We start from the raw sequence: 13,028 nt of genomic DNA on the forward strand, positions 1-13,028 counted from the left end.
CAGCTTCAGGCACAAACTTTTCTTTCTCCAGCTTTTCTCGCCCTGGTTCATCCAGGCCTATATCAACAGGAATGTACGCTCTGTGGGGCACCTAGAGCTAACTTCCATCACATTACGTTCTTATGCCCTGAGCTCCAGCCACCCTCTGAGTGGAAGCTCACCGACGTCGAGGGATGGGAGACCGCGGTGTCTAGCTCCAACCCAGCCGACCAAATACGGCTGGTGGACTGGGCTCTGAAGGTCGCCGAGGGCCATAAACTCCCGGACACCCTACGCGCTCCTGAGTCCCCTCACAAGTAATGTTGTAAAAAGGCTCAAGCAATAAATGTTTACCACCACCAGGAGAGTGGCGTTCGTCTCAACCATTCTGACGCGCGACGGCGTACCACACGCGACGCCGGCCGAGACAGACAGCCCGCTCTTTTAGCGTAATCTGCTGCCCTCGTTGCGATTCAGACAGGACGCTGGCCGGAAGTGGGCGTATCGGCAAGCACGCGAGTATGAAAGGACGTGCATTCGCAATGCGGTTGTCTCAACATAAGACGCTTGCGTCGTCAGAGAGCGAAAAAATGCAGTTTGGTACGCGCTGGCAGGTCCCCGCAATATTTTTGTCCCTACCTCTGCTAAGAACACTACTTGTAGATACAGTAAATAGCTCAGGGGTTACAGGTAACGTAATTGCATTCGCAAGGGCTGAGGTAAACGCTCATGTTATAGCGTTCAGTTCGTTATTCCAGGAGAGAGAGAGAGAGAAAATGATAAATGAAAGGTGGGGAGGTTAACCAGGACTGAGCCCGGTTGGCTACCCTACACTGGGGAAAGGGAAAGGGGGACGGAAAGATGAAAAGAAGAGAAAGTCGATCACTCAGTCCGAATCACAGGCGCTGACTCAATCTGGTCGCTTTCAAATATCGCAGCAGCGCTCGTTATTCCAACGATTTTTCAAGGATTTGTAGCGATCTGAATAAAGCGGACATAATAATGACACCTTTTCACCGTTACGTGGCAGAGAAACCTCGGCAAAGAAAATTTAATTACCTGCATAGGAGTGCTTTGGGCAGATAGCGATGTAAATCCCACGATGTCGCTAAAGTAAATGGTGACGTTGTCGTATGATTCAGCACGGACCGCTTGACCCTTAATGAGCTGGCTCGCTACTGATCTGCAAGCGAAAAAAAAGTTGCTTTTAATGAGACACCAAGAACTTAACTGGTTGTGCTGACGGTGAATCAGACATATGTACACAAGACCAAGAACAAAGCAGATTCTAGAAGAAAACTAGAACTGCGATATAAAAAATGAAATAAAAGTGCTGCTGTGACAAAAGATATAATGGGCAAATTTGTAGTCAAGGGTCGGACAAAAATTTTTCTGTTCAGGTAACATCCATAAAGAATGATGTTGCCGTGACTGACCAAGTCAACATGAAAAAGCAGAGACGTTTTGGAGCCCGTAAGGGTTTTTCGGTCCCGCTAAGGAGGATATTTTATACGCAGATATGTCATGCTGAGCGAGAGTAGATAGCTAGGTATGTTTCCAATTGCCTTGTCGATGATGTCGGATCATTTTAAGAGCGCAGCTAAACCCATGAAAATCTACGTTGAGAAATCCGCTTAGTTTGGACTACTGACTGACCAAAAAGTGTTTATTATAGAAACGCCATATTTACAGGCTTTGCGAGCATCTGTTTTATAGTTTGACCTACTCTCCTGTGTTCTTTAAAGCTCTTGCTTATGGTGCACAGCAAATTCTTCATGTAGAGAAGTTATAAGAACCGTTATTTGTTTTAAACTGGATTTGCTCTGCCCGTCCATCCGTCTTGTTCGTTGCTCCTACGATCATCGTCAGGATTTGTCGTCATTGTGCCATCAGCGCTGGCCCACATCCTCTTCGTCAGCTTCGCCATCGCGTAACTGCGCAGATGTTTACTTCGGAAGTGGACGCAATAACCACTGCGATATCCCGCAGCTTTATTGTGTGTGGAAGATTGAGAGGGATTCTACGCGATCCACATTGATTCTGAGAGTGGCGGCTGGTAGGTTGGTTTATGAGGTTTAGCGTACCAGCCAACGAAAGTTAGAACAACTTGTACAGCTCATTTCTGGCCATGGAGAGTACATTTGCATGAAAGCAATGAAATGTTATTGAGTAAAAACTGAATTTTTATTATGATAAATAATAAAATAGTAATTAGTTCCTAATTAAATGTCCCTCAAGATTACCGAAAACAGTGCTAAATGCTATGCGTTAAATTTTTTGTGTTTAAATCAGAATTTTGAGGTACCAGCGCCTCGTAGCATATACCAATAATACGTTGGGCGTCGTTACAACACTGCGGCTATAGCTGAAAGCTGGGCTATCTGGCCTCTGGTACTACAAAACATGGTTAGAGCGCTAAGAAACACAATGACATTAAGACGGGCTAACAGGTGATTTGAGTGATATGTCACGCATTCGAAAATTTGGACGCAACCGTGTGTTTCTTCCATGTAGTTATGCAGAGTAAAGCCAGTTGATGCGAAGCGCCGGACCCGTGCTTTTAGTGTTCGTCTTCGTCCTGCTTAGCGCCATACCCATGTTTATTAAAAAGAATACTTGTTGCTGTGGAAGGCACCATAGTGGCAGGCTCTGGATTAATTTTTTCCAGCTCATGTTCTTTAACCTAATTCTAGGCGTACGAGTAGTTTCGCACTTCGCCTCAGTGTGAATGCAGCCACCATGGCCGGGAGTCCACCTAGCGACCTCAGCAGTACCAGACGAATGCCAACAATGTGTGCGTACAATGTGTGTGTACGTGTGCGTGCAACAGTGAAACATTGTAGCGAATGAAGACGCAATTTTGTGTTGCGCGCATCGCAATGAAGCTGTCCTTGAGAATATAACGGTGTTCGCTGTGAAAGCGTGCTGCTGTCGTAGTAGATGCGTTAAGAGCCGCAGTAATGATCGAGCGCTGCTAAATTGTTTCTTTTGCTGAGTGCACTCCAATGTAGCTATACAAGCTGCATAATATTCGCAAAAAATTATAAAGAACTTCGCTTGCTCACAATAGTTTGACGCTTCCGTGGTCTAGCCCTGGACACTAATCGAAGGCTTTGTGTTTCTTGTGTTGTTAAATAAAGTGGTGACGAAAAAAAAGCGATTAATATTAATTTCAGATTTGCTAGAATATTGTTGTCATTTGGTGCCCAAATAGAGAGACGTTATGAATGATGTCAACAATATGTGAAAGCTTTAAAATGTCGGGTGTAAACAGTTAAACTGAATAAGCACATTCTTCACATAACCGAAATTGAAGTCGAGGTTTTGACGGAAGCCCCGTCTGGTCGGGACGCATCATGACGGACTGTATATATTCTTTCAGTGGTCGGTGTCCTTCTTTTTACCTTTATTCATAACCGAAAGTGCTTGAATCACTTTCATCCGTTAGTGTAAATAACAAAAAGTGTAAAAATCGAAGTGTGTTGAGCATGTAGTGGCGCTTAACGATGCAGGTGCAGCGTTTACTTCTCCGTTAGCGTTCTCTATCCACACTTTCAGGTAATATTCAAAATTAAAGGCAAAATTATTTTAAAGAATGGCAGTGTTTCCGGAGGAGCCAAATGTTAATGCATGAAGATAACGTCGGTAAGCAGCAAGCACCGTTTAAAATGACAGGGACAGATTTTCTTGTCGCAGCAACGCACTAGCGATACGATCAGAAGTCCCTGTAGCACATCCTTTGTCAATGTATGGAAGCCGGAACGGGTGGCATGCTGTGCATTCATATTTCAAACGTAATTTTGCTCAGTGTATGGCTGTCTAAAAATTTAAAGTAGAACATTTGTTAGTCCTGCGCTCCTCGAGGAAATAATAAAAAGAAAAAGAAAAGTGTAGTCAGTTATCAAGGTAGCACTGTAGCTTTGGACCTTCTGTTACACAATATCAACAATTTAAGACTTTTCACAGCACATCTTTTTAGTATTGAAAGATTACGCTACCACAGTTCGTCAGAGTGATCTAAAAGGACGCAGCCAAGATTTGTCAACAGGTGTGCTATTTGTTTAGTCCACGATTAAAGCGGTAAACCACTCATATATTGCTGGCACTCTGCAGACGTCACACTACCGATAGCACTGGGGTAAATATAAATACACAACGCATACTTAGGCAAGAGCTGGTAAAGTAGATCTTCGGCTTTTCTCTTTTCTTCGAGGTAGTCAGCAGTTCTTTCTTCCACGAGAGACTCCAAGTTGTTGGCGTACTGTTCCATCCGTGACAAGAGGTTGTCCAGGATGTTCCCGCTCTCGGATTCTCTGTAGTAAAATATATCCGTTCTGGATTATTCCTATTACATATTACAATAAATGGGTAGAATGTGTAGAATGTACCGGGAATTAACGAATCGCTGATTTGACAAAGGTTATTTGTAACGGAAAGCACACACATGAGAGGAGAATGCAATTGGGAGACGGCAAGGATTAAGTCAAAACGTTCGATGGTTCGGATGACGCAAGGCGTGAAGGCTAAGTTAAGATTTGTTACCCATGATACTGTTTCACTAGCTGGTTCCTGCAGACAATCTGCTTTAGGCCAGCTGCATCAAAACAAATAGCTTAGTACAGACCAACGTCAGAGCCCCCAGCACCAGTGCTTTCGCGATAAAGTGGAATGATGAAGAATGAAGTGGAATGAAGACTCGTTCATTCAATAATCCCCATTCTAATGTTAGAAAGACCTCAATAAAATGGGAATCGGGGAAAGCACATCCAACTGAAAACGTGTAAATTATAAAACCACAACTTCAGTAATGGCACTGTAATTTGTATTAAAAGCATTAACACATGAAATAAATTATGGCTACAATGCAGTAGCAAAGAATACGGACAGTGCCTTCAGCTCCATTGCCAATATGCCGAAATACATGTAAAGTAAAAACCATGTTCACACACACACACACACACACACACACACACACACACACACACACACACACACACACACACACACACACACACACACACACACACACACACACACACACACGCACACACACACACACACACACACACACACACACACGCACGCACGCACGCACGCACGCACGCACGCACGCACACACACACACACACACACACACACACACACACACACACACACACACACACACACACACACACACACGGCTTTGGTACTGAATTGTTCTGTACCAACCCTAAACCAACGTCTCACATTTTGAACAGGTTTAAGGAAACACAGGTACCTGGGTGCAGAAGGATAATCTATGGTGAATACAGTTGCGCTATGCGCGACAGGAACGTCCAAAAACTCTAAATAGAAATATATCTTGCACGCCTCTTTTCCGCTTCTTCCCGGCCCGGCCGATTCTTCATATGACCAGCAGGTTTTATACACGAGACGACACAAGAGTAAAAGCTGTTATTTGATCGACGAACGAGAGCGCCAACGTGGCGAAAGCATACATGCAGGCTCTGTGTTCTGCGAAGGAAAGCGACGCTCGCCCCGTGTGCGCCACTAATCCTTGCGTGAAACGCCCATTCCGCGGGCGTCGCGCTTAGGGCGATCATGGGCGGACAATGGAGCAGCCCTTCCTTTGATTCTCCTTTCCTGTTGCCTGACGCGACCCGTCGCTGTCGCAGCACTTAACAGATTTGTTATGATAGAGTGGGTGAGAGTACGCGGCTTGCAGGAAAGATGGTGTCCTCGCCTGGTGAAGGTAACAAAGGCGAGCACGATACTGGTGTGGCCGCGTAGTCGTTCATCAAATGCCTGTAACATTGCTATTAAGGCATCATATTGGAAAACAGAAAATTGCAGTGTATTCCCACTGTAAGCTAGTACACAGTTACCATTATATAACAAATGTTTTAGTTCAGAGTGGTACAGGGGCTCTAAGCTTTAATTAACTTTAACTCCCTGCCCACTCACACCCGTAGGCATAAATTTAAGTGGTGCGTTGAGCGACCGATGATCACGATGTTGGGAACTTCGAAAGCCGTAGATTGAAATAGACACAAGTCGTAAAAATGAGGTGGCTTTTACGAACTACTGCATTATGAAATATACGAGTGACAGCATACTTTTATTCTGTATACCATCCTAAGTTAGGCAGATCACTCAATACAACTATTTCCCAGCCAAAAGCTGTGCATAGCACGTGCATTATCCGCGCTGCTGCTTTTTTACTTTTTTCGTATACATACATATTTATTCCGATTACTGCAAAAATTATACCTGAAGCACCAGGAGTGCTTCCAGCCATGCGACAAGGCACACTGGCTTACTTCCCACTACTCGCATCCGACTTGCCGCTTATTACGCTATCATGTAACACGTTGTAATGCTGCGGCCATTAGGGAACGCTGCCGAAATCATGTGTCCCAAATCAGAAATAAAGTGTGCACTAATGCTCTTCATAAAGTAAATGTCATAGATTCTTTTCGCTTTTCTTCGTAGATAATAGCCAATTGGCACGGGTAACGATTACGCTCAACATGGAAAGGTTAGGCGACACTAGCGCCAGTAAACCCGCGGGAAACTCTTCGCGCGAAAACGGGCGACGACCCACTCGCCGGAATCTCTTCCGGTGTAGCAGCAACGTGATAGTCCAGCTCTTCTACACTGTGATCACTGCGGTTGCCATCACCATAGCAACTATAAAGCGGCTGCATCACCAGGCCGTTCAAACGCGCAGTCGGACACCGGCTGAATAGAACCAGAGAAGTATAGAGGAACATGAGTGCATATAACACAACTTGCACAAGTGCTAACCTCGGATATAGCAAAGTGTCTGAAAAGGCTCTGTTACAGTGAACGAATTGCATCGGACATGGTCAAGCGTTTCCTAAGTCTTGGATAGATTTGCAGCAATGAGGAACCAGATTCCTAGGTCTTTCTATGGGTGCAAGAATACCTTAAGGGAGCATCGCTTTGTTTGACGTATGAGTTGCTCGTATTTGAATATATATCCATGTTTGTTTACAGTATCTTCATAATATTACTGCTTTCGTGAACGGGTCAAAGTTCCGTTCGTAAAAAAGTGCTCAGGGCCTGAATGCTTGCACAGCAAACTGAGGGTGCGTGCGCTGGCTGTACAAAAATGCAAGTTAACTTCTTCTATTGCTTCCACTTACTTATTCAGCTTTCTGATAAGCGGTTTCAAAGACTGAAAGTCGGGTCTCTCATTTGGGTCTCCAGCCCAGCATTTTGTGATAAGTAGTCGAACTTCGTCCGGACACTCGACTTCGTCGAACACAGGCCGGAAAAGGGGTTTGGATTCAGATATCACTTGTTCCACGATCTCTGGGGAGAGAAAACAAAATTTGCATGTTAGATATGAGATTAATTCCCAGACACAGCTTAGTGTACTCGTTGTATAACCAAGATTATATATATATATATATATATATATATATATATATATATATATATATATATATATATATATATATATATATATATATATATATATATATATATGTATATGAGCTACGCCATTATTGGGCTAAAAATTTTTACAAGAGAAGAGAGAGGGAGATAAAGAGGAAGAGGTACATTTAAAAGAGAAAAATCACGCGTGTATATATGGCGTATCTCAGGCACGCATGCTATCGCAATAGTGTATGCGTACGTGTTTCTTTCTTGCTGAAAATTTTTTATAGACACATACGCAGTTGGCTCTAATTCCGAGAAACCACACGCGTTTCTTTGAGTTATGATTTCTCAATTACTAAAACCCGGATATATCGTCTGATAAAAAAGAACTAGAAGTTTTTTTGCGAGACGTACTGCCTACAAAACAGTATGCTCTGCTCGGCAGAATCCCGAGCGAAGCAGTGCACACGGCTAATGCATTAGAGAAGCAAGAAGAGGACCAGCCATGCGACTTCTCGTGAACGATATGTGCCGCTATGCTGCTATATTGGTGGCGCTTTATCTGGTGGAGCAATAAACAATCACAGAAGCGTTACTCTCAAATGTACAGACGTACTTATCTAAAGTTAGGGAGGTGGGAGTGCCGTAGCATGCGTTTGCACCGTCTAATGTAGGTGGCTGGGCAGAGAGAACTTTCAAAAAGCTGTGCCAATGTTTCCACAGCAGACATAGAAATCAGAAATTTATTGAACGCATAAGCACAGTGGTGTACGTACGCATAAGTGCATTGGTTGTCAAGATAAAAGCTGCATAACGGCAGTTTTACTGCTCCCTCCACTGGTCGCACTGTCAGCGTACTGCAGGGGCAGCCGCTGTAGCACGCGATAAGCCGGAGGAAGTGATAAGGCACGTATTTACCCCTTTTCAACTACTGGTGCCTAATGGGTGTAAATGAGGGTATTTTTGATAAAATGGAGCTGTGGAAGCAGTGAAAGCAAAGCGAGAAACGCTAGTAGCTGTAAGCAGCTTGTTAGGCAATGCATGCACCAAGCAAGCTAGCTCGAACCAGTGGCCTACAATAGACAGCGGAAACGCACTTCCGAGGAGACAGCTCCTGCTTTCTGGACAAGTGTTCTGGAAGCTGAATTTACTAATACTATTTCCGTCCGTGTTACCGCCTGCTCTAGGGAGGCAAGTGTTTAGAAGGGCAGAAATAACCTGAGGCATTGCTTGCATGGTTGACCTTCAATATATATTGGTAACTTCATGACAAGCATAACTAAGGCAAATCAGTTCGGCGGAAATCCGCAAGATGGAGAAATTTCCATAATAAAGAATATTGCCATACAGTAGACGTACCTACAAAAGAAGTCCCTATGGGTTTCTGGGAAAGTAAGCCGTGCAATAGAAGAACAATTCGGCCAGGTCCGGGGATTCAAGCCCGAAGTAACACCTTTCTGAGGCGTTCACTCGATCTTCTTAGGTAATGAGGAGGTTAGCAAATTGGTGGTGGCTTTGAATTGGCCTGGACGTTTACTTCTTCGAGTTTGAATCATCGCTAGTCGGCTGCACACGCGGAAATCCACAATAAATGCCGTCGAGATATTGGCACATTTAGTGATTAATCGGGGAAGAATTCCATTTGGACTGAAGAGGATCTACAAATGGGAAGTAGGTATTGGGTCGTAGCAGGTAAGAGCGCACAGAAGATGAAGACGAAGAAAGGTGTAGAAACAACACATAGACATCATTTGTTTTGTGTTTACGCTTTGCTTTGTGTTCGTTTTCAGTGCGCTGCTATTATTAACCATGATCTATTTAAACGCTTGTTAAAGAGTATTAGATACGCTTATACATTCATACTACCTGTCTGCAAAGTTAACTCAGAAAACAGTTCAGAGGCAGCATCGTTCGCTTTTCGAGGAGACAGTTACACTTTTTTTTTTCAATACACATTCACAATACACAATACTGCATTCTTTCATGAACCAGGTAGTGAGGGGAATAAAATGTGCTTTGGCGTGTTATGGGTCTTAGGTTAGAAAGATATAAGTCTTAATAATTGGCCCTTAATTTGCGTTGCACATTATTACCAAAGCAATGCAGGCAACAAATTTCATGTGGTACTTGACTGTGCAACATAAAGGTATCGGCAATGTTATTTCACGGAAAGATACCCGTGAAAGCGCACCAAAGTTTATGCTGCTTCATGCGTAAAGACCAAAGAGTGTGTCCACAGAACATCTGAGAGACCCTGATACAAGGGACATCCGTGAAGATTTAGTGGATAAACTAATGGTAACTGGTAGCGAACATAGACAAGTTCAACCATACGCTTTTGAGACAATGCTTTGCAAGTCCTATTATGACTCCAATAATGCCGAAATTTACGTTTGTATAAGTTTGTTAAAGCTGCCTGACGGGTACTTGTTAAAATTGAAGCTTTCATTTCTTTCTTTGAATTGAAGCTCGGTTTCTTGTTGAACATAGTTGGCTGATTCCGGAGACAGTGTAATAAAGGTTGCTGATTTGGTGATGCCGACACCAGTGCACGATAGGATATCTCTATTGCTGAACTTTAATGTGCATCGTAAAGTACGCCAATCGCGGAGGCAGCGCAATCCTGATAATCCTGATAATAGTATCGCATTAAGGTTTCTCAGGCCTAACATGCGGAGCTAGCTTCCTTGCCTTTTTGTCTAGTTTGGGTGTGGGTGCCTTGCCGAGTAGACTTAGCCGGAATGATTGACCGATCACATGTTCGCCAGAGGTGTCAATCGAAGTGTTAAATGCGCATCATTATGTTTGAAACTTCAACACAGCTGTCGCATGGGTAAGTAATTGCTTAAGCTGGAAATAAAGAATTGAACTCTTATGCGGCTCTTCGGATGTCATATAAAGGAAACGATTCATGGAAACTTCCTTTAAATATCGATTCTATCATGGGCGTGAAATCTACGTGAATCTTATTGTAAAGTCGATGACGTAATCATCGCCCATCTAACATCTCGAAGGTGACTCTGGTGCAAATACCTAAGTGCGAACAAGTCGAGGCTTACATGTTTTAGAAGAGCGAGCAAACACGGATGAGCAACAAATAAAGTGAAAAGATATTTCGCGGCAAGCTTCCTTTCATTATTATACCCAGAAGCCGGAACATGTATTTTACGGCGCTCGGTGAAGAGGCCCGTTTTCGCGTCTATTATAGTAAGAATGGTCATCTTTATGTGCAAGCGGTTCGATGGGATCGCTGGGCGCAGCCGGTCGAGCATTCGATATCAGAGCGTCTCGGCTCACAGCGATTGTCGCAAAGCTCCCGAATAGTCGCCAGGAAGAAAAGCGGTCGCGGTTTGTGTGCTGATGATCTCCCCTTGTAGCGATTGTTTTGCAGGGTCTGCCGGCAAAGAATGGCCATCTTAGATCTCGAGGATCTGGTTGCAACCAAGGCGATAAAGGATTGTGTCCCGGCTTGGTAAGCCCACCCCTAATGTAGTTTCGTAGTTTGGACGTTCGGTTCTCCTGAACGATATCCGCATCTCAGAATCCGCAGCGACCTAAACCAAGGCTGTCGCTCTGAGCCCTTGCATTCGTGTTAGTCGAATGCAATCGTTGTGGATAATACGGGGGTCTTCTTCGCTAAACGCACCGTGAGTAAATGGATGACATAAACACGAACTTGTCTGGGTTCATGTATCATGTTTCGTTTAAGCAGTTGGACTTTCCAACATTGTGTGTTTAACAGTCCGTAAGTTTTTGTTTGAAGCAGCAGGAGGAACATTGTCAAGGCGCTGTTGCTTGAAATATGGAAGCCTACAGTGTGGAAAAGGCTGTTGGGCCAGCTACGATGAACTAAACAGAGCACAGCAATGAAACGTACGATTAGCAGGGATATTTAATTACTTCATATCAGTACACACACACAAAAAAAGATCCAGTTATCTTTCTAGTCAGCAGGCGGTCTAGAGGTGCCAGCCGAGTAAGCAGATTCATTCACTATAAGTTATGGCAATTATACTTTATATTTCATTTTTTTATTTTAATAATAATGGTTATTTTACTTCGACAACATATTCTTTCGGTTATCTGCATACTGCTCCCGACGGCAGCTACACAGTTCAAGGCATAAAGATTTATAATTTTCAATCCGTAAATGAACGTTGTTTTAAATCTACAATGATTGTTTATTTAATGAGCACTTGCCAACAGTACAAGCTCCTGAAATGAAAAAAAATGCTCCCTCACTGGCTTCCGCGCGCATGCTATAGCTTACATTCGCGGCCTGAAAACGAATGACGCATGCTTAGTCACTAAGCTTGATTCAGCACGTGAAGGTAAACCCCCTGAATCTCCCAAAGATAGCGAAAAGCTTTGACACAGGAAGACGCCATACCACTTTCGTGGATCTACGCAGCCAGCCTATTCAAATGCTTGCACGGGAGATCACGCTCTCTCTATGGTGCACACCAAGCAGCCAGACCAACTGGAGCAATCGTCAATAGCCACCTGCCCGCTTTGATACATCTCTGTATACCAACTGGACTCCGCCAAAGAGAGGCCACTCTGCTTTATCGCTTATGGCTAGGGGTGGTATTCACTAAGTCTTACTCATTTCGCATTGGATTAGCCGACAACGCTCTCTACAATGCCTGTCTTTGCGAGGAGACACTGGAACACATTCTGTGCAACTGTCCTGAATATAATATTCAGAGACAGTCCCTGGCGTCCGTTGTAGTTCACCTTGACAATAGACCATTATCAGTTGAAACGATTTTCACATGCCGCCGACTGAAGACGTCGCAGCTTAACGCGACGGAGGGACTACTTCGGTTTTTGAAAGAGACGGGCTTGGACAAGCGGCTGTGACAGCGATGACACGTACTACGCAAGAATGATGGACTGTAACTGACGATGTGTGTGCTGTGCTATGTGCTCTCTCTCTCTCTCTCCTCTCCATATTTCACCCCCCCCCATCCCGCTCCCACGTCTAGGGTAGCAAACCGGTTGAGCTAAACCGGTTAACCTCCCTGCCTTTCCTTCTCCACTTTTTCTTTCTCCCTTCCTTTGACCTCTTCGCCATGCTACGCGATTGGAAGATAACATCAGTGCACGTCCTGGTTCGTTCCAAGAGCATGCAGTTAGGAGACGACACGCGCTTGGGGCGCATCATTGTCCTTTTTCGTTCGCCTTTCGCACGCATAGAGTTCACTTGATTCACCCGTGTTCTGCACCGTGGCCGTGTCATTGCGCGGTGCCGTTGCTGGCCGCTCGGCCAACACGTTGTCCACGCGGCGAGTGAAAAGATTGGAACGGAAACAGGAAAACCAGGCTCTTTCCTGCTTGTTCGCCCAGAGGGAAAGAGAAAGCAGCGAAAGGCTATGATGTAACGTTAACTAACTGATTGACCTGTTCAAGTTCCACATCCGCACAATGCAACGTGGCGCGTCGGGTGTGCGCATTTTGTACCTTTTTCGCTTGAACGAAGCCGGAAGTTGCTACAGGAAGTTGGGGCTACTTTAAGATTCAGGGGCTTTACGTGAAGGTACGGCGAAGCGCCATTTTATGTTTTTTCTCATTTCATGATCAGCGGCAGCTTATGGGCGCACGTCGACGTATCAGGGAAATTTATTCGCGCGTCTGTCTTAATTGAGAAAATTAAA

General features: G+C 44.4%; 1 protein-coding gene across 1 annotated transcript in view; it reads right to left on the bottom strand.

Moving 5' to 3' along the window:
• Positions 1-13,028, bottom strand: part of LOC135902177 (atrial natriuretic peptide receptor 1-like) — a 243,877-nt gene that overhangs the window by 17,906 nt on the left and 212,943 nt on the right. Inside the window, exons 14-16 of the mRNA XM_065432127.1 lie at positions 7,131-7,299; positions 4,143-4,292; positions 1,039-1,162 (exon numbers count right to left, since the gene is read on the bottom strand). Coding sequence (XP_065288199.1) covers positions 1,039-1,162; positions 4,143-4,292; positions 7,131-7,299 — 443 coding nt within the window. The remainder of the gene's footprint in view (positions 1-1,038; positions 1,163-4,142; positions 4,293-7,130; positions 7,300-13,028) is intronic.

The sequence above is a fragment of the Dermacentor albipictus genome, chromosome 4 (genome assembly GCF_038994185.2).
Source record: "Dermacentor albipictus isolate Rhodes 1998 colony chromosome 4, USDA_Dalb.pri_finalv2, whole genome shotgun sequence".
Classification (NCBI taxonomy): Eukaryota; Metazoa; Arthropoda; class Arachnida; order Ixodida; family Ixodidae; genus Dermacentor; species Dermacentor albipictus.